Source organism: Scyliorhinus torazame, chromosome 1 (assembly GCF_047496885.1).
Source record: "Scyliorhinus torazame isolate Kashiwa2021f chromosome 1, sScyTor2.1, whole genome shotgun sequence".
Lineage (NCBI taxonomy): Eukaryota > Metazoa > Chordata > Chondrichthyes > Carcharhiniformes > Scyliorhinidae > Scyliorhinus > Scyliorhinus torazame.
This window is the reverse complement of record NC_092707.1, coordinates 138,333,346-138,352,839: the sequence shown is the minus strand read 5'-3', so window position 1 is coordinate 138,352,839 and position 19,494 is coordinate 138,333,346. Positions and strand designations below refer to the sequence as shown.

The 19,494-nt window shown below is 46.0% G+C and overlaps 1 protein-coding gene across 3 annotated transcripts in view; it reads left to right on the top strand.

Annotated features, from left to right (window-relative positions):
• luzp1 (leucine zipper protein 1) overlaps positions 1–18,548 on the top strand; it is a 202,778-nt gene extending 184,230 nt beyond the window's left edge. For all 3 annotated transcript variants that reach the window (XM_072500908.1, XM_072500910.1, XM_072500909.1), the window contains exons 3-4: positions 5,203–5,424; positions 10,985–18,548. In XM_072500908.1, coding sequence (XP_072357009.1) covers positions 5,203–5,424; positions 10,985–11,023 — 261 coding nt within the window. In that variant the 3' untranslated portion in view covers positions 11,024–18,548. The remainder of the gene's footprint in view (positions 1–5,202; positions 5,425–10,984) is intronic.
• The last annotated feature ends 946 nt before the right edge of the window (positions 18,549–19,494 follow it).

Sequence of the window (19,494 nt, the reverse complement as noted above, 5' to 3'; positions counted from 1 at the left end):
ACAAGGGGTGATAACGAAGAACACCCCTTCCCCCAATCGCAAGGATTATAAGACACTATAAGGCATAATTACATTAGTGAAACCGTGCACAAATCCTGTTTTGCATTTGCTAAATCAGGATAAGCAACAGTGCAGGCCATCACACCCATATTTCACATCCCCTGTAGGAAAGAAGACAGCATCAAGAAAACAACAACATGATCAACAGGGAGTAATGTTCAGGTTAACAGACGAGCTGCAGTCCTCAGGATAAAGACATGGTGTGGGATTCTCTGATCCTGAGGCCAAGTGTTGATGCCGTCGTAAACGCCGTCGCGTTTTACGACATCGTCAACAGGCTCCCGGGATCAGCGATCCTGCGCCTCACAGGGGGCCAGCGCGGCAATGGAGAGCCCAACGCTGCTCCAGCTGCCAATACCGGCGTCAAACGGGCGCCGCGGGTCTAAGGCCGGCGCAAACTCGCGCATGCGCCCCAGTTGCCTTCTCCGCGCCGGCCCCGCGCAACATGGCGGAGAGCTACAGGGGCCCGGCGCGGAGGAACATAGGCAGGCCCCCACCAGGAGAAGCCGGCCCGCCGATCGGTAGGCCCCGATCGTGGGCCAGGCCACGGTGGAGGCCCCCCCCCCCCCCCCCCCCCCGAGGTCGGATCCCCCCTCCCCCCACACCAGGCCACCCCCCGCAGGATGAACGGCTAGGTCCCGCCGGGTAGGACCACACATGAACGGCGCCGGCAGGACTCAGCCTATCTCGGCGGCCACTCGGCCCCATCGCGTGCAGAGAATCGCCGGGGGGCTGGCTCCTCACGACGAGCATCCGGAACAGGATAATACAGGACCAGTGATCGGTGGGCCAGACCAACCCTTAGCCTCGAAGACAATATACGTTGTTCTCCCTTGAATCTTAAACCCCCAGTCTTCAGAGCAAGATCACCAAAAAATGGCAGCCAATCCTCGAACTCACTTGGGAATTCTTCCGCCATCTGTCACCAGGGGCCGGGCCCAGGGATATACCCCGCTCAGTCTCCCTCTCCCAAACTAGTCAGGATGGGCAACAGGCCATGCAACAGGAACTCCAGGGGAGGTGCTCCTCATGTACAAGAGCCTCCTTGTGCACCTCCATTGCCACCATAAAACTTCCCTGCAATTCTTGGAAGTGAATCCTGACGACCTGCACCGCAGAGCTGAGATTTTCAGCAAAGACAACGAGCGCAATTGAACCAAAAAAAAAATCCATCCTGGGCGGGATTAGAGGAGTCAAGTGCCGAGAACAGCCCCACTGACTAATGGCACTTTTGTTTCAGGCCTCAGTGGGGAATGCCCCGCCAAGGTCACACTCAGTCACATTTCCGATTTATAAATGGTGCCCCAATCTCTTTCCTCCCCGACATGAACCCCGTACCTCCCCCAATGCCCCAACTTACCTGTTGAGGGTTTACAAGACCCCCCCCCCCCCCACCCTGCCTCATACGGGCAGGGCATCCCCAATCCCCGTGTGGGAAAATGCCACTTGGGCACCTTGGCACTACCAGCCTTGTACTCAGCAATGCCCCAGCCTGATAGTGCCGCCTAGGCACCCTGCCATGCTGGCAGCCTGGTGGCACTGCCAGAGTGCCCAAGTGACACTGCCAGAGTGGTGTCCTGTCCAGATACCAGCCACCCAGGGGCCTCTGATCACCTGGGAGACCCCCCCAAGTGCCATTCCACCTGGTCCCTGTTTGTGGAGACTAATGCTGAACGACGCCCAGTTGGGGTCTCCTTGGGAAGGCCGGTAGATCCCAGAAGCTGGTTCAAGCTGGTGTCGGCAGAGTTAAATGAGCTTTTAAATTCACTTAACTCTGCAAGTCGGGATTTCACCCATTGTGGACAGGATCCAGATCTCGACTTCTCGCGACCAACCGCTTCTCAGGACATAGCACAAGCTATGTAAACCAAGAAAAGACAAATACAAAATGTGCACTAGGATGAAATGACAAATAAAAGATGAGCAGAGAAGGAGCTCACGAAAACACAGCCACTCTCACATTCACTCACATGCCTCCCCCGGGAGACAGTATTCGAATGAATGTTGCATCAAGGAGGCCCAGAGAAATTGAAGTCAATAGAAATCAGTCTGTACAGATTTTTCCCCTTTTACAGCCCCCCTCCCCCGCGACGAGCAGCCGCTCATACACGGTCACAAACATCCCCCACCTTTCCTCAAACCCCCCTGAAGAGCCCCTTAACTCATACTTTATCTTTTCTAATCACAGGATATCGTACAGGTAACCCAACCAAGCCACTACCCACGGTGGCGATGCCGACCGCCACTCCAGCAGAATTCACCACCGTGCAATCAGAGAGGTGAAGGCCAAGACATCGGCCTTCCTCCTCTCCATGAGCTCCGGCTTCTCTGAAACCCCAAATATCGCCACCAAAGGGTCCGGGTCCACCTCCTCCTCCACTATCCTGGCTAAGACCGCGAACACTCCCGCCCAGAATCTTCCCAATTTTTTGCAACCCCAAAACATGTGCGTGTGATTCGCTGGCCCTCGTCCACACCTCCCACACTCATCTGCTACCCCCTGAAAGAACCCACTCATTCTCACCCGAGTCATATGCACCCTGTGCACCACCTTAAACTGTATCAGGCTCATCCTTGCACAAGAGGCCCCGTTTATCGTATGTAGTGCCTCACTCCATACTCCCCAATTGATCTCTCCTCCTAGCTCCGCTTTCCATTCCTCCTTGATCTTCACCACCCGCTTGCCTCCCTGCGACCCCAGCCACTTGTATATATCCCCAATTCTTCCCTCCCCTTCCACATCCGGAAGCAGCAGTTGCTCCAACAGGGTGTATCCCGGCAACCTAGGGAACCCCCTCCAGACCTTTTGCGCAAAGTCCCTAACCTGCAGATACCTGAACTCACTCCCCCTCAGCAGCTCTACCCTCTCCCTTAGCTCCTCCAGACTGGCGAACCCTACCTCCAAATACAGATCCCTCACCTTGACGAGCCCCACTTCCCTCCACCTCCTGTATACACTATCCATCCTCCCCGGCTCAAACCCATGATTCTCACACAGCGGCGTTAGCACCGACATCCCTTCCACCCTAAAATGCCTCCTCAACTGATTCCATATCTTCACTGTGGACTGCACCACCGGGCTCCTTGAATACCTACTCGGAGTCATTGGCAATGCTGCCGTCAACGTAGCCCTCAAACTAGGCCCCTTACAAGATGGTTGGTGTTATACCTGACGCAAAGGAAGACGCTGGTGGTTGTTGGAGGTCAATCATCTCAACTCAAGGACATCACTGCAGGAGTTCCTCAGGGTAATATCCATTGCCCAACCATCTTCAGCGCCTTCATCAGTGACCATCACGACATCATAAGGTCAGAAGTGGGGATGTTCACTGATGACCGCACAATGTTCAGTATCATTCGCACCTCTCCAGATACTGAAGTAGTCCATGTTCAAATGCATCAAGACCTGGATAAGTACCAGGAAATGATCTTCTACAACAAGAGAATCTGGCTGCTCCCTATGGCACTTAACAGTTACCATCAATGTATTCCCCCCCACCATCAACCTTGGAGTCACCATTGACAAAATATTTAACTGTACCAACCATATAAATGCTGTAGCTACAAGAGCAGGTCAGGTGTTGCGAAATTCTGCAGTGGGTAAATTATCTCTTGACTCCCAAGGCTTGTCCACCATACTCACGGCACAAGTTAGGAGTGTAATGGAATAGTGTCCACTTTCCTGAAGTTCAGCTCCAACAATACTCAAGAAGATTAACACCATCCAGGACAAAGCAGTGCACATGGTCGCCACCCCATCCACCATCATAAATATTCACTCACTTCACCATGGACGCACATGGCAGCATGTCTACCATATTCAAGATGTACTGCAGCAACTCGCTAAGACTTCTTAGATCTGCACCTTCCAAACCTGTGACCGCTTAGAAAGACAAGGGCAGCAGACACATGGGAACTCCACCACCTGCAAGTCCCCCTTCAAGCCGCACACCATCCAGGCTTGGAAATTTTGCAGTTGTTTCACTGTGTGTGGGTAAAATCCTGGGACTCCTTCCTTAACTGCACTGTTGGTGTACCTACACCACTTGGGATGCAGTGGTTCAAGGAGGCAGCTCACCACCAACTTCTCAAGGGCAATTTACAATGGGCAACAAATGCTGCCTGCATCCCTTGAAGAATAAAATATTTGGGTGTGTAGAGACACGACCCATTCTCCTTACACCTGGCTCCTGGCATTTCTTCGAAACCCATACACGAAACAATCCAAGGATCCACAGTTGCCATCCTCTCTCCCATCTTGAACAGCAAAACGCACTGAATGCCTGCAGGAACGTCGTCCCTGCCACCACCACCGCCACCTCCTCACAAGGTGTGAGCTGGCCAACAGTACTAGAAATGTGCAGGGAGTTCCCTAACAGAATGTAAAGGAAGCCCAACCATCAAATAGGCCTGACCTCTTGCCTGACATCAGGTAGAGATCCCGATTCTACCGTCCACCAGACACCCAAGGTCGAAAGCTAAAACAAACACCACGATGTTAGAGTGGAAATACAAAAACTAAGAATAGAATATACAACAATAAACTGGAGACCAGATTACATGCATAAACTGGTTCAGTTAGACCTGCTTTCTAACGTCTCTTCACGGGAAGGCACCATTCAGTCTCAACAACACCCCTCTCCCCCCGCCACCACCACCCCAACCCCCACTATCTGCAATGACTGGGAGATCAACTGGTATCTTATTAAAAAATTTCAAAACCGGGGAAGCAAGAATATTAACTTTGAAGATTAGAATTTAATGAAATGCAGGTTGAATCATGCATTGTTGCTAATACAATGCCAAGTTGGAAAGGAGATCTGTACCTATGGTCTGTACGAGGCTCTTTTTACATTCCAGAGTGTGACATATTTACTGTTAAGAATGTTGTGCATTCATATTTCCATACTGGTGCATTCAAAAGTATTTAAGTTTGGCATTTAAATAAGCTCTGCTAAACGATTCAACTTTGTTCTCGCCCAATGTATTTCTGGAATCTTCTGACATTTGATATATTTAAAAGCAAAAACAAAAGCAACGGTTTCAAATAATATGGCGATGCATAGCGTCCCTCCCTGGGTGAGCGTCTAAGCTTGTGGGTTGTGCTCACATATTTCTTACTAACTCCGTCTCTTTGTCCAGACAGGGCAAGACAGCTCAGACATGCACTCTGCACTCAACTCCAGCTTGCCGTCAAAGCGAAGAGAAATAGCAAAGCAGATCCTGACAGATATCGCCACTGAGAGAATGCCAAGGAGTGAAACTGTGGGCAAGAGGCAATCGGTGAAACTTGAACTGAGGAGGAATCCTGCGGGCAGTCCCACCCATCAGACTGGTACCAGGACTGAGGACAAGGCCCCTATAGTATGTACACTCGTGTGGATGATGAATTGTTCAGAGCGTTAGGAGGAATTGCCACATTGCCAAGCGGCTGTCAGAAAGACCTTCGATTTTCATTCAAAACACAGAGAGAGACTTTGAGACAATGCCATGGCAATTTAATACAAAATATGAGACAGGAAACATTCTAATCCAGTTTACAGAATCCTTTTCTGTTAGTCCTTTAACCCTTTAGTCCAGCAATCCCCATATTTGGCACCAGTAGGCAACACCACAATGCAAGTTATGCTTCCACTTATTTCTTACATATTAGACACAAATTTACATTTGTGGGAGCTTGCTGTGCACAGTTTGGCCACCATGTTTCCTACACAACTGTGACTTCAAACGTTGGTTGTAAAGTGCTTTGCAATGCCTTTTTTCACAAACAACAAACAATTGCTGTGTGGGTCCACCTATTGGTCCTGCCAGGCAGTTTAGATTGGGGAAGACAGAAGGTGGTTGTGGAAAAAAAAAGAAAGCAACTCCTATCGTTTCTCAGGACATCCAAAAGCACTTTGCAATGAAGTACTTTTTAAGTCACTGTTGTATTGGAGGAAATGCTGCAGCCAATTTGTGCACCAAAAGCTCCCACAAGATGTGGCGAAATAGAAGACCCAGGTCATTGTTTTTAGGCACTGGTTCACAGATAAGCATCATCCAGGGAACCGGGGAGAATTCCATTTTCTCTTCTTCTAATCATACTTCAGGATAGAACAGAGAATTTACAGTGCAGGAGGAGGCCTTTTGGCCCATCGAATCTGCACCGACCCTTGGAAAGACCACCCCACTTATGCCCACACTTCCACCCTATCCCCGTAACCCTTCCTAATCTTTTTGGACACTAAGGGCAATTTATCATGGCCAATCAGCCTAACCTGCACATCTTTGGACTGTGGGAGGAAACCGGAGCACCCGGAGGAAACCCATGCAGACACAGGGAAAACATGCTGACACCGCACAGACAGTGACCCCAGCCGGGAATCAACCTGGGACTCTGGAGCTGTCGAGCCACAGTGCTAACCACTGTGCTACTGTGCCGCCCAACCCCAATTCGGAAGGTCTTGGGGCCTCGGTGGAATGTCTCACCTGAAACCAGCACGTCTGAATATGCAGCACTCTCTCAGTACTGTAGTCACCAGGAACAGTCCCAAGGTTGCCTAGTGTTTCCCTGAGATCCAGAGCAGAGACAAGGATCATTCATTCCACTTGGAGGCGAGTGTGCTACCAACTGAGCCAGAGCTGAAGATGAGTCTTAATTCCTGGAGACCCCTGGGCAATCCTGGTGGATTGGGAACTCCATCCTTCGATGTGATGCAAGGTCACACAGGGCGAAACAACCAGAGAGATGATTTTGCGCCCATCTTCGTAAAGCACAAACGGCAACATGCGTGCAAGATCTCGTGAGAATTGGAAAATGAGGTTCTCACCACAAGATCTTGTTTTCCGAATCCCCCCACCCCTTGCCGGTGACATAACAATGCTCCCGCCCTCATTCCGATAACTTTTAGATTTTTAAATACATTTTTATATGGTTAGTGGGCTTCCCCGCCGTATGTTCTCCCCGCAATTAGGATTCCCTCCTCGCCAAAGTGACTTACAACAGGTATTTTACAATGTGAAGCAGTCAAAGGAATAGCACCCGGGGGGCCCCTCTGGAGAGCTCCATTGGGGATGTTCCCCTTATATATGGGAGGCCTGGGGGTGGAGAGGCATTGCCGGTATCTGTTGGGGTGGGGGGAGTATGTTTTCAGGGCAGATCGGAGAAACCTTTTCCAATCTCTGTGGAACCAGCCTTGCCGGCTCTATCAGGCCCCGATCTGCCAGCGCGACTGCGCCAGAGGCTCCTGCAGCATTCTTTTACTCTAAGTGCTGCGTTATGTGGTAAATAAAGCCGGCTGTGCAGCCGGGGAGCTGCTCACCGGTTTTCTCGGCAGAGCCAGCACTTATCGCAAAATTGTGCCTTACATTTTCAGCAGCGTCTTAGGTCTAAAAGCTGATGACAACAGAGCAAGTGAACTCGCAAGAGTAAGACTCAAATGACAAGGTTTGAGAGCAAGAATAGGAAATCTGTATACAATATAAATAATATAAGCATGCTTGGAACTTGCACTCAAGGCTGCACATCATTTGAGGTTTTAAAGAATGCTTCCAAATATCATTCAAATCCCTTGATCACGATACTGCTTTGAAACGCAAACCTCAGCCTATTATTTTCCATTTAACCATAGAAAGCATTAGATTGGAATGATCGAAAGGGTTGCCCAGCAACAGACATGGTCACATAACATGTTAGCCTTGCATGTAAAGCTGTCAAGGTACAGACCTCTGGGTGTAATTGGGAAGACACACGCATGCTATGAGTGGAATGTGTGTTACACAATGCCAAAGGCAGCTTCACATACAAAAGTGATGTGCAATTGGTCGCATCTGTGGAAAGGTTTTCCAGTCACTTCCCTTCTTTAAACCATGGCTCAAAAGTATTTCATCCAGCCATGCCTGCTTAAATGTGAGCTCATAGAATTGTTACGGCAGTGAGAGAGGCCATTCAGCCCATCCTTGCCTGTGCCAACTCTCCAAATGAGCAACACAACTGGTGCTGTTCCCCTGCCTTTTCCCCATGACCCTTCACAGTTTTGTGACCCATTAACCACCCAAGTATTGGGGTCGGCATGTGGCACAGTGGTTAGCACTGCTTCCTACGTCGCTGAAGACCCAGGTTCGAACCCGGCCCCGGGTCACTGTCCGTGTGGAGTTTGCACATTCTCCTCATGTTTGCATTGGTTTCACTCCCATAACCCAAAGATGTGCAGGTTAGGTGGATTAGTCACGCTAAATTGTCCCATAATTGGAAAATAAATAATTGGGTACACTAAATTTACATTTTTAAAATACACCCAAGTATTTTATGAATCAACTGGAAATTAAAACAAAATATGAAAAACAAGAGAGAATCGCAGAAAGGAGGGAATCCAATTAACCTCCCAAGTCAATTTTATAAGATGCATTGGAGATTTTAAACACATTTCCTGGTTTGCCAACATCATCATCTGTGTGTTCTTCTAACTCACCTGGTGCCAACGAGAATCCCCAAATTCTCCAAACTCCAATGGAAGCATAACCAGGCTCCCCAGCAGTTTAAGCTGCAATCTGAGATTGCTGGATTGTTGTTAGCCAGGAATATTATGGGGATAAGGAGTCAGTAACATGGAGTTGGGCTTCAGATCAGACATTAAATGACTGAACAGGTACTAGAGGATAAATAACCGACACTTGTCCTTACATCCCTGATGGAGAGGGGTAAATATGTAACATTGTGACACCCACGATGGCTGGAGGGGAACCATCCAAGGCTCCTAGTGATCTAGTTGGGGCTTTTGTAAGGGAGGAATGGTGCATCCGAGTGCTCTGGCAATGCAGGTTTCTTGTGTTGTGCTCTGACCCATCAGAGTTGTCCCTGATGGCCTGGCCAACCTTCATCCCTCAATCACCATCACAAAAAGCAGCAGATGATCTGGTCATTGCTGTTTGTGGGAGCTTGCTGTGGACAATTTGGCCGCCATGTATCCTACACAATGACTGTGACCTCAAAAGCTGTAACATTGATGGCGTAAGAATGAATGCCAAATTGATTCCTTACTCCTGGCAAGTTGTCCATGTGAACATTTTATCCACTGTTTTCATTTGCAACGGTTAAACAGCCAAAATAATAAATGTTTTCAATGGCAGGCAAGATGGCACAATAGATTCACTAAACCATGAGGGAGATTTTCACTCCTTTCACCTGGTGGGAATGGGGTAGTAAAGAGTTTAAGTGGTGGGGGTGGACTTACCACTCATTGCTCCATTGCTGCCATTTTCCCTGGGGCTTTCGTTTGGATAGCTGTCTAAATAAATCTCCCCAAATCGCACACAGCAGTCCAATCCAATACCTTTTTAATAAATTTTGAGTACCCAATTATTTTTTTGTCCAATTAAGGGGCAATTTAATGTGGCCAATCCACCTAACCTGCACATCTTTTGGGTTGTGGGGGTGAAACACACGCAGACACGGGGAGAATGTGTAAACTCCACACGGACAGTGACCCAGGGCCGGGAATCAATCCCGGGTCCTTGGCACCGCAGTCCCGGTGCTAACCACTGCGCCACCATGCTGCCCCAATCCAATTTTACTGAGTGGAGGGTGCAACGTGTAACCTGCCCATACAGCAGAGCCCAAAACTTATGTCAACAGAAGGAGCTCTTCCAAGATCCTCAAGAGTACTATTGGTTTCTGCCACCTCAGGTCTACTCCATCACCCTACTCCACACTCATCCCACCTCAAGAGCACACACCCCTCTTCGCACACCTCCCTTCAAGAAGCAGTTAGATATAACACTTGCGGCGAAGGTGACAAAAGGATATAGGGGGAAGGCGGGGTCAGACTATTGAGTTGGATGATCAGTAGGCTCGAAGGGCCAAATGTCGATTTTCAATATTTCTAATTCAACGTTTCATATTATCAGGCACGGAAAGTGAAAGGCTCCAGGCTTGAGCATCCCATTCATAGAATCATAGAATTTACAGTGCAGAAGGAGGCCATTCGGCCCATCAAGTCGGCAGCGGCCCTTGGAAAGAGCACCCTACTTCAGTTTAAACACACGCCTCCACCCTGTCCCCGTAACCCAGTAACCCTTTTGGACACGAAGGGGCAATTTAGCATGGCCAGTCCACCTAACCTGCACATCTTTGGACTATGGGAGGAAACTTAACGCAGACACGGGGAGAAAGTGCAAACTCCACACAGACAGTCACCCGAAATCGGAATTGACAACTCTGAAGCTGTGAGGGAGCAGTGCAAGCCACTGTGCCACCTTGCCACCCCAGTCTGAAGTAGCTCTCAGTATCAGAATTTTACAAAGTATAATTAGCCCAGAAATTGACAGGAGTGATTGCTCCATCTTTCACTATGTGCCAATGAGAGTTACTATTAACCAAAGGAATTGGATCTTGTGTTATCCTCAACTTTCACCCATAGAGTTTGATATGGAACCATCCAACTGCAAGAACTGTCTGTGAATAGTGTAGGCTTCCACTTTGCATAAAATAAGAAAAAAGCGCAACAGATTCCCTGTATGTAATCTGTACTGAGGGAGGCATTCAAATATTTTCAGCTCTAATTGCATTTGCTCAGTTAAAACATTTGTTTTAAATGAGCCATTATACAGGGCACAAGTAAAGTTGAAAGCAACAGGGATAAATTTAGAAGCTGTGGGAGGTTGATATTAACCCTAAAAAATGTCGACTGAAGGAAGAAGGGAAAATTTAAGGAGGAGTATCATCATCATCTGATCCTGGGAAAGAATGAGCACGTAGATCCAGGGGTATGCCTTGGGTCCGATGCAGTGAGGTTGCAGGAAGGAGGAATGGTGTTGGGACTCTGGGCATTCATCCTGTAAAGATAGTCCAAATTAACTAACAGAATTAATGTTTGGAAATGTAACATGGAACAAAATATTACCTTGCAAGCCAAAGGACTAACATTGGTTTCCTTTGATTTTCCAGGGCACTCTGTCCCAAATAAGGATGACGTCAAGACGGTGAAGCCTCTGGTACTGATCTTCAAAGTCACCCGACAGTTTTTAGTGTTAATAAAGCACTGTACAAGCTTCTGTAATATACGGATCATCTTCATCCTGTACACTCTCTGAACTAAAGCAATCGTATTACACCTATATTTTTCTAGAAATGATTATGTTTGGAAGTAGTTCTACCAGCTGTTTGCAATAGGTGGGGTTGGGTTGGGTGTGGGAGGGGGGGTTGCAACTGCAACAACTTCAATCCGGGGAAGGAGAAAGCAAAGTTCCACTGTCACTGTGTGGACTGAACTGAGGAAGGAACATGAGAAAAAAGTCGCTGAGCCTGGGTGTAGCAGGATGTCCTTTTGGTAGAAGAAAAATGTTCATGAAATCCAGAAGTAGAGGCAAAAGTTTAAGGCCAATTCAATCATCCAGCGGTGGCTTCCTGTGGTGAAAGTTGTACAAGTATGCATATCTGATTTTACAGAAAAGAATTGATAAGGGCCTCAGTATTAATCGCCCAGTGTAGCAGTTTGGTGTGCTGCGTAAGCAACCAGTGTGTATATAATTGTTCTTTGTACTTGGTGAAAGTTTTCTTTTAGACAAATATGTTTATAAAAAGAAATTTTAAAAAAGAGAAACGGGGGCGCATTGGTACACCAGAATATGCAAGAGTACCACAATAGCCAGTTTGCTGTATGTACATCATGGAAGGAAGTTAGATTGGTCTGTGAGAGTTAAAGATAAAAGGAATCTTTAATGGTATCAGGATGTTCAGTCATCTACTCTTCAGAACACCCCTAACATTTATATTTCTTGGCACGTCAAAGGCCATTCTAGCTTTTTGTTTTTTTAATGCTGTATATACAGTGAGCAGGAAGCACCACAAGAGCGTTTATTGTGATTAAAAGCTTTTTTCTTCTTTGCTTTTGAGGTAAAGCGAAATGATTGACCTTTAACTCTCTCCCCTCAGACATTCCATATTGAATATTCAGAGCAGCGAGCTTAACCACATCTTTTACAATCTTGTACATACCTTGGCCACAGTTAACTGCAAATGAACTGCTCCTTGCTGAAGAGCATTTTGTGAGAGCACAACTCCTTGAGAATGAGGAGGCAGCTATTATCAGCAGGAGCATCATAGCACAAATGACAAGTCTACTCCAGTGCACACCACCAGTCAGGGTTATATGGCAAGTACATTACAGCTCTGATAAACCCTTTGTAGAATATACATCTCTTTTTTTTCTCCCCCTTCAATTTAACTTATTTATTGCCCCAATCTTAAATGGCCATTGTTATTATCTCCCATCAAACTTTCTCCTTCAGAGATGGCCTGGAATTTGAGCATCCTTTCCAGCGCCACATCAGTATAAAATCAACTGGCCATGTTTGTGGGACAGAACTACCCTGCTAATCATCCAACCTCCTCCCGGATGATTAATTTGAGCATGTTTGAGACATTGTGCTCCACAGGCTCACAGCACTAACATGGCCTCTAAATCGCCAAATTGTAGCCTTGTCTGATTGGCAGCCTTACATGAGAAGCGTACTTGTTCGTGTTGGTGGCTGTGCCACTGTGAAATTGAACGTTCGTCAATTCTAAATTAGCATGTGGATGCTGGTGTTGCTATTGCACATACCTGGTCTCCTAAAATCCATCTTCCTGGTACCATTCTTTCTCAGGCACGCAGCAATTGTGCTGAAAATGCTCAGGGGAAAACTGCGCTCTGCATCAATCAGCCAATGCATTCCTTAAAAGGTTACATCCGTCCTTATCAAAATTCATACAATGATCACTTTTCGTCCAAATAAAATTGTTGCTGCAACCAGACACACATCATAGCTACGCAATACTGGCAGATCCAACTTACTGTTTTCTTTTAGAATCTGCCTCTTCATGGCTATGTCTATCTCGGGAATAGATAATATTCGTAACATCATCTCTCCACGCTCTATACTGACAGGGATGCAAAGGCATTTTTGTTTTTCATATAAAGATCATGACCAAGGTAATGAACAGTTTATGTTCCTGTTTATTACTTTTACCATTGGCGGAACACAAACATATCTGACCAGAAAAGTTTGAAAATATTAAGTGTTTTTGTTGTTTGAAACCTCCCAGTGTAAACCTAGCACAAATCATCAAAGTTGTACAGCCTGTCATTCTCATTGGGCCTTCTGGCCCTTAAACTGTCGTTAGTATCCCTGAAATGTTAATTGATATTATTATTACTGAATTGATCAACCCATTCATTCAGGTAAAAATACCAGAGATCCGTTGGAAGTACCACAATTGTAACAAAGTATGCGCGATATTTGGTTCATAAAGCAGTTGGAATGCTCCTCATGGCTTCTTCCCGAGCGACTTAAGGAGGGGGTGAGTGCGGAAATGGAACTGAAAAAACCCAGCTACTTTTTTGTTAGTCAGTTCCTCCTGATGTAATGTGTAGAGCCCAAGTGTGGGCAGCACCGACTACAAGGTTCTCCATGACTGCATGGGTTTCCTCCGGGTGCTCCGGTTTCATCCCACAGTCCAAAGATGTGCAGGTTAGTTGGATTGACCATGTTAAATTTCCCTTAGGTTAGGTGGGGTTACTGGTCTATGGGGACAGGGTGGAGGTGTGGGCTTAAGTGGGGTGCTCTTTCCAAGAGCTGGTGCAGACTCGATGGGCCGAATGGCCTCCTTCTGCACTGTAAATTCTATGATTGACTGGCTTCGCTGCCTTAAACTCACACATGATGCATGATTCATTCGCTGATGTCCCAGAGTGTTGTCAGTGTCTGCAAACTATTCTCCCATTAGAATCAACAGAATCTCGATGGGCCGAATGGCTTCCTTCTGTGCCATAATGACTCCATGATCTTCAGCAGATCTTGGGAGGAAAGAGAGTGAATAAAAACTTTGTAAAAGATTTCTCAGGGACGGCACAGTGGTTAGCACTGCTGCCTCACGGCGCCAATGACCCGGATTCCATCCTGACCCTGGGTCACTGTCCATGTGGAGTTTGCACATTCTCCCCTTGCCTGCGTGGGTTTCGCCCCCACAACCCAAAGATGTGCAAGGTAGGTGGATTGGCCACGCTAAATTGCCGCTTAACTGGGAAGAAAACAAATTGGGCACTTTAAATTTAATAAAATAAAAGATTCCTGAATGTCCCAAACATTTTCTCTCCGACAATTGAGAGTTTAAGATTTGATTTTGAGACTGTCTTCTGAATATTCTGTGTCCAAGAGCCTTTTTCTTTTAATAAATGATTACCAATAGTTCAGAAAATGTCACAGAAAATAGCCACAATTTGACTTGGACTAATATCTTATGAAAATGAACTCCAAAGTTAAAATAGCCATTAGCACCTCAGTGAGGAAATTCCTGGGTAGCTTCATCTTCTGGGACAGCCTATGTTCTGAATGCTGTCGAATGATTACTGTTGTGAGTATGGTTCTTGTCTGAGGATAGGGCCGAGGCTCATGTGAAACGTAACCAATTGGTTCTGGTCATAGATGATTGAGTATGATTACACTTTGGTATTTATGCAACAAAGCCTAATTTTCAGTATTTATGCAATAAAGCATAATTACAAAGCATGTACTTTAGCGTTTCTATGTTCATCGCTTGATCTAATGTATGGGCAAAAACAGACCCATTGGTTGTGATGCCCCACATGAACAAATAGCTTGTTCACCTTCATGACTATGGCTTGTGCATGGTCAGAGAGCTGCTAAGTTGATGTTAGTATTTAGCACTAGGCTAGCGGTTTCAGATGGTTCCTGGTTTTATCGCAGGCACAGCTAAAGCAGCATCTGCCACTAAATGCCTACTTCTGGGTAGAAGCTGGAGAAGCTGCACAGCCGTAGAACCTGACAGTACAGGATGAAGCATTCACCCATCTTGCTTGGAAGTCCGATCTGTACTTCCACGCCCTTGTTCTTTTCCCTAAAGCCCTGCAAGCTAGTCCTTAAGATGATTCTTTATCGTGTAGATGACCCCATAAATGCATTGAAGGATCAGAAGTTTGACATTGATTGAAGAAAAATAAATCTAGATGTACTTCCTAGTGAAAGAAATCTATGGTAATACCTACCCAATGAACTTATGGATAATGATTCTAAAACATTCTCCACCATTTTAAATTGTCTGGGCCTACAGTGGTTAGCACTGCTGCCTCACAGTGCCCAGGACCCGCGTTCATTTCCGGTCTTAGGTGACTGTGTGGACTTTGCATGTTCACCACGTGGCTGCGTGGGTTTCCTCCGGGTGCTCCGGTTTTCTCCCACAGTCCAAAGATGTGCAGGTTAGGTGGATTGGCCAGGCTAAATTGCCCTTTACTTTCCAGGGACGTGCAGGTTAGGTAGGATTATGGGAATAGGGCGAGGGATGGGCCTAGGTACGTTGCTCTTTCAGAGGGTTGGTGCAGACCTGATGGGTCGAATGGCCTCTTTCTGTACTGTAGGAATTCTACGGTTCTACTTAACAAAGTCATTCAGAAACATTAATTCCAGTTGTTTCAGCAAACCCTGCACCATTGTAGAACTTCAATGGCTAACATGAATTGCCTCAAATATTTTGAACATTAATAAAAAAACAACTTCCTTTTTTTAAAAAAATATTTTTATTGATCATTTTTTAATGAATACAAAAACAAACCATAAAACAACCAACCAAAAACAACCTTAATAGTGGACGGTGACTAGCTCTCTAAAGAACACTATAAAAGGCTGCTATCTTTTGTGGAACCCCTCAATTGCACCCCTTAATGTATATTTAATTTATTCAAGATGTACAAACTCCTTGAGATCCGCCAGCCACACTGAGGCATTGGGTGGAGAAGCTGACCTCCACTCCAACAGAACCCGCCTGCGAGCGATCCACAAGCTGAAGGCTAAGACATCTGTCCCCGCTCCCGTCCATATCTCCGGCAACTCTGACACCCCAAATATGGCCGCTAGGGACTGGGCTCCAAATCCATCTTTAAAATCTCCGACATAGTGCTGAAGAAGGAGACCCAAAATCTCACCAGTTCAGGACAGGCCCAGCACATGGCTTGCCAGGCCCCTCCCACAGCGCTCACACTTATCTTCCACCTCCTCAAATATCCAACTCAACCTAGCCCTCGTGAAGTGCGCCCTATGTACCACCTTCAGCTTCATCAACCCCAGTCTCACGCATGAAGAAGTGGCGTTCACCCTCCGCAAGGCCTCACACCTCCTCCAATTCCACCCCAACTCATCCTCCCACTTACGGTTAACCCCTTCCAGGGATGCAACATCCTCTGCCATACTCCGCCCATAAATTCGAGAGGTACTCCCCTCTTCCATCCCTGCCAGCATCAAAATCCTTTCCAACGGTGAAGATGGCGGCACTACCGGAAACGACAGGAAAACCTTCCTCACAAAATCCCTCACCTGAAGATATCTAAAGCTTTCTACCTGTGAAAACTCAAGCTTCTCTGATAGCTCCTCCAGGCTAGCGAACCGCCCCTCCAGAAACAGGTACTTCATGCCCTCTACCCACTTAAACCTCCTTATCAATAACTGTATCACGATCCACTGTAAATGTGCAATATACTGTATTCCCAAACCCACCTAGAATCCTCCACACTCTTCATTTGCAAAAAAAAAATCAAGTGCCAAAAACCACAAGAATTGGATAGAGTGCCTTCTCGTCAATCTAATCGGTATTGGTTGAAAGCTGGGACATCTGTTTCTGAATTTCTATCAGTAACGAACAGAGCTGCCCCACAGGGAGAAAGAAATGCAGGATGAGACGCTGAAATTAAACCGACATTTCACAGCGTTTATTTTCTTAACTTTGCCATAATATTTGGAGGAGTTTACATCAAACCATAAAGGAAAAGTCAGTAGAAAAGCACCTGGACATAGTTTCATTACTTTGTCAAATCCTCTCTATGCTACACAAACTTAGTTTTTTTTTAAAGAAGAGAATATAAACAGTTGACTTCAGAAGTTGGCCTTGTTTTAAAGGACACATCTATAGATTGATCTTTGACACTACTGAATGGGACTTTTGCATTTTTACTGGTATGCTCAAACAACAAATGCGTCGTGAACATTTTCGCCTTAAGTCATAACTGAGGGAATCTCCAAGGATTCTGTCTGCGTATTTGTGTTTATCCAGGATGTTGCACCTGATGGTAAGCCATTGTTACAGAGAGTTTTTTGGGATGCATCAGAGTGAAATAAGATAAAAATAGATAAAAGCCCAATAGAAAGTAGAGATGGTGTTTTGCTTTTGATCAACCCAATTGCTTACAGGTTATTTCTACAATTCAATTCACATTTTTGATTTCGAATTCCCCATTCTACACACATTGCCTCCTCTTTGTATCTTCAATATATTGATGTCAAGGACCCAACACATTGACTCCTGTCCTCAGCTCCTTTTTATTCACGACCACAAAAGTATGTAACGTCACTCATCCCCCAATCTGCCTTACAATCGAAATGCTAACCAAAGTTTGGTGTTATTTAAAGACTTCAACCTGATTCCATCCAACTTCCCTCCTGTAATTTTCCATCTCGCTAGTGTCCTGCATTTTGTCCAGGCTTCGCGAATGAGTGGAGAGCTCTGCTCAGAAGGGAGCCTCAAGTGGAAGGTCTTTGATCCTCATCCCCTTTGAGCCTGGCTTCCCTCCCAAGGAATGGATTTATCCTGGAGTAATGCCGCAGTGCTGTTGGTGCAATATTCAGCTGGAATGACTCTTTGGAGCCCAGTCTAAGGATGTAGAGGAATGTGGTGCATGACTTAGCCATAATTTGCTCAAGTGTGTTATACATTCTGCACGCAACCCCAGTGGTTAGCCAAGCCATGAAAAACAAAACACGCTCACTTCTATAGAACAAAACTTGCACAACTGTTCTGTCCTATGAACAGCATCTAAAATGTGTCATATGAATATATCATGTTATATTAAAAAGATATTTTAAAACAAGATTATGATAATGTTGAAGAGCATTACAGCCTTAAATCACAAAGGCCCTGAAATTATATCACTTAATGCGTTCTCTGAAATGCCTCTTTCTGCTGTTTTAGCATTCAGGGCATTAATCTGTTCACTTTAAACGGATTAACCCCTCCACTATAACGGCAGAGAAGGGAATGTCTCACTGTGTAATTTCAGAGCCATCACAGACTGGTACAGCAGTGACATTCAGATTAAGCAATATTCGTGCCTGTTAATTGCGTAGACTCACAGAGCCAGGGATTGGCTTGATGTAAAAGATTTTTTTTTCAAAGCAACAGTTTTAATAGTTTTAAAAAAACATGACCATAAATGGAACATAGTGCAACAAAGTAGTTTCAGTAACATTATTTATTTGGACAAATACAGTCTATGTATTTTAAACGGCTCGCAATATCATACTGTACTGGTCTATTCCACATGTGACTGCAAGAGACTTCAGGACAAGCAGCTTATACTTAGTGTCCAGCGCATGTTTACCAGGTTTGCTCCTTCTGTGGAGTTTTCTGCATGTATTTCTCCTGACTTTAAACTGTTCACTGCACAATTAAAAAATCTATATATTAATCATATGACCTTTTGGTGATCTTTTTAGCTCAACAACTAGAATAAGGCACTTGGCAGTTATGGGTAACGGGAGCTCCACAGGGTGATAGGGCACAGTCCAAATCTACAATTCTCCACATTACTGTTCACGTTACTTGTTACTTATTCGAAAGGCGACTGTTACAAGGAAAGAGAGGAGAGCAACTTGACTGCAAGCCTGAGGTCGCGGCCACGCAATTTTTTATTTATTTATAGGATGAGAGGGTCTCTAGAAAGGAGCATTTATTGCCCATTCCTATCCCTAACTGCCTTTGTGAAAGTAGCAGTGAGGGGTACGGCGGCACAGTGGTTAGCACTGCTGCCTCAGCACCAGGGACCTGGGTCCAATTCCAGCCTCAGGTAACTGGAATTTGCACATTCTCCCCATGTCTGCATGGGTTTCCTCCGGGTGCTCCAGTTTCCTCCCACAGGCCAAAGATGTGCAGGTTAGGTGGATTGGCAAAGCTAAATTGCCCAATAGGGCCCAAAGATATGCAAGTCCGGTGAGGTTACGGGGCAGGAAAGTGGGCCTGGGTAGGGTGCTCTTTCAGAGAGTCAGTGCAGACTCGATAGGCTGAATGTCCTCTTTCGGCACTGTAGCCACCTTCCTGACCATGGCAGACTGTGTCATGCACCCCAACAGTTTGGTACATCTCAGTGACTTGTGAGGCCATTTCCAAGGGCAGTTAAGAGTCAAACACATTGCTGTGGGTCTGGAGGCACATGTAGTCCAGACCAGATAAGGTCAGCAGATTTCCTTCCCTAAAGGACATCAGTGAACCAAATTAGTTTTAGCAATATTCCAGTAGTTTCACAATCAAAATGGCAAGACTAGCTTTTCTCCTTCTCCAGTTTTATTAATTAACTGAATGCTGTGGTGGGATTTGAGCACATGTTCCTCGAGCACTGGCCATTGGATTATTAGCCC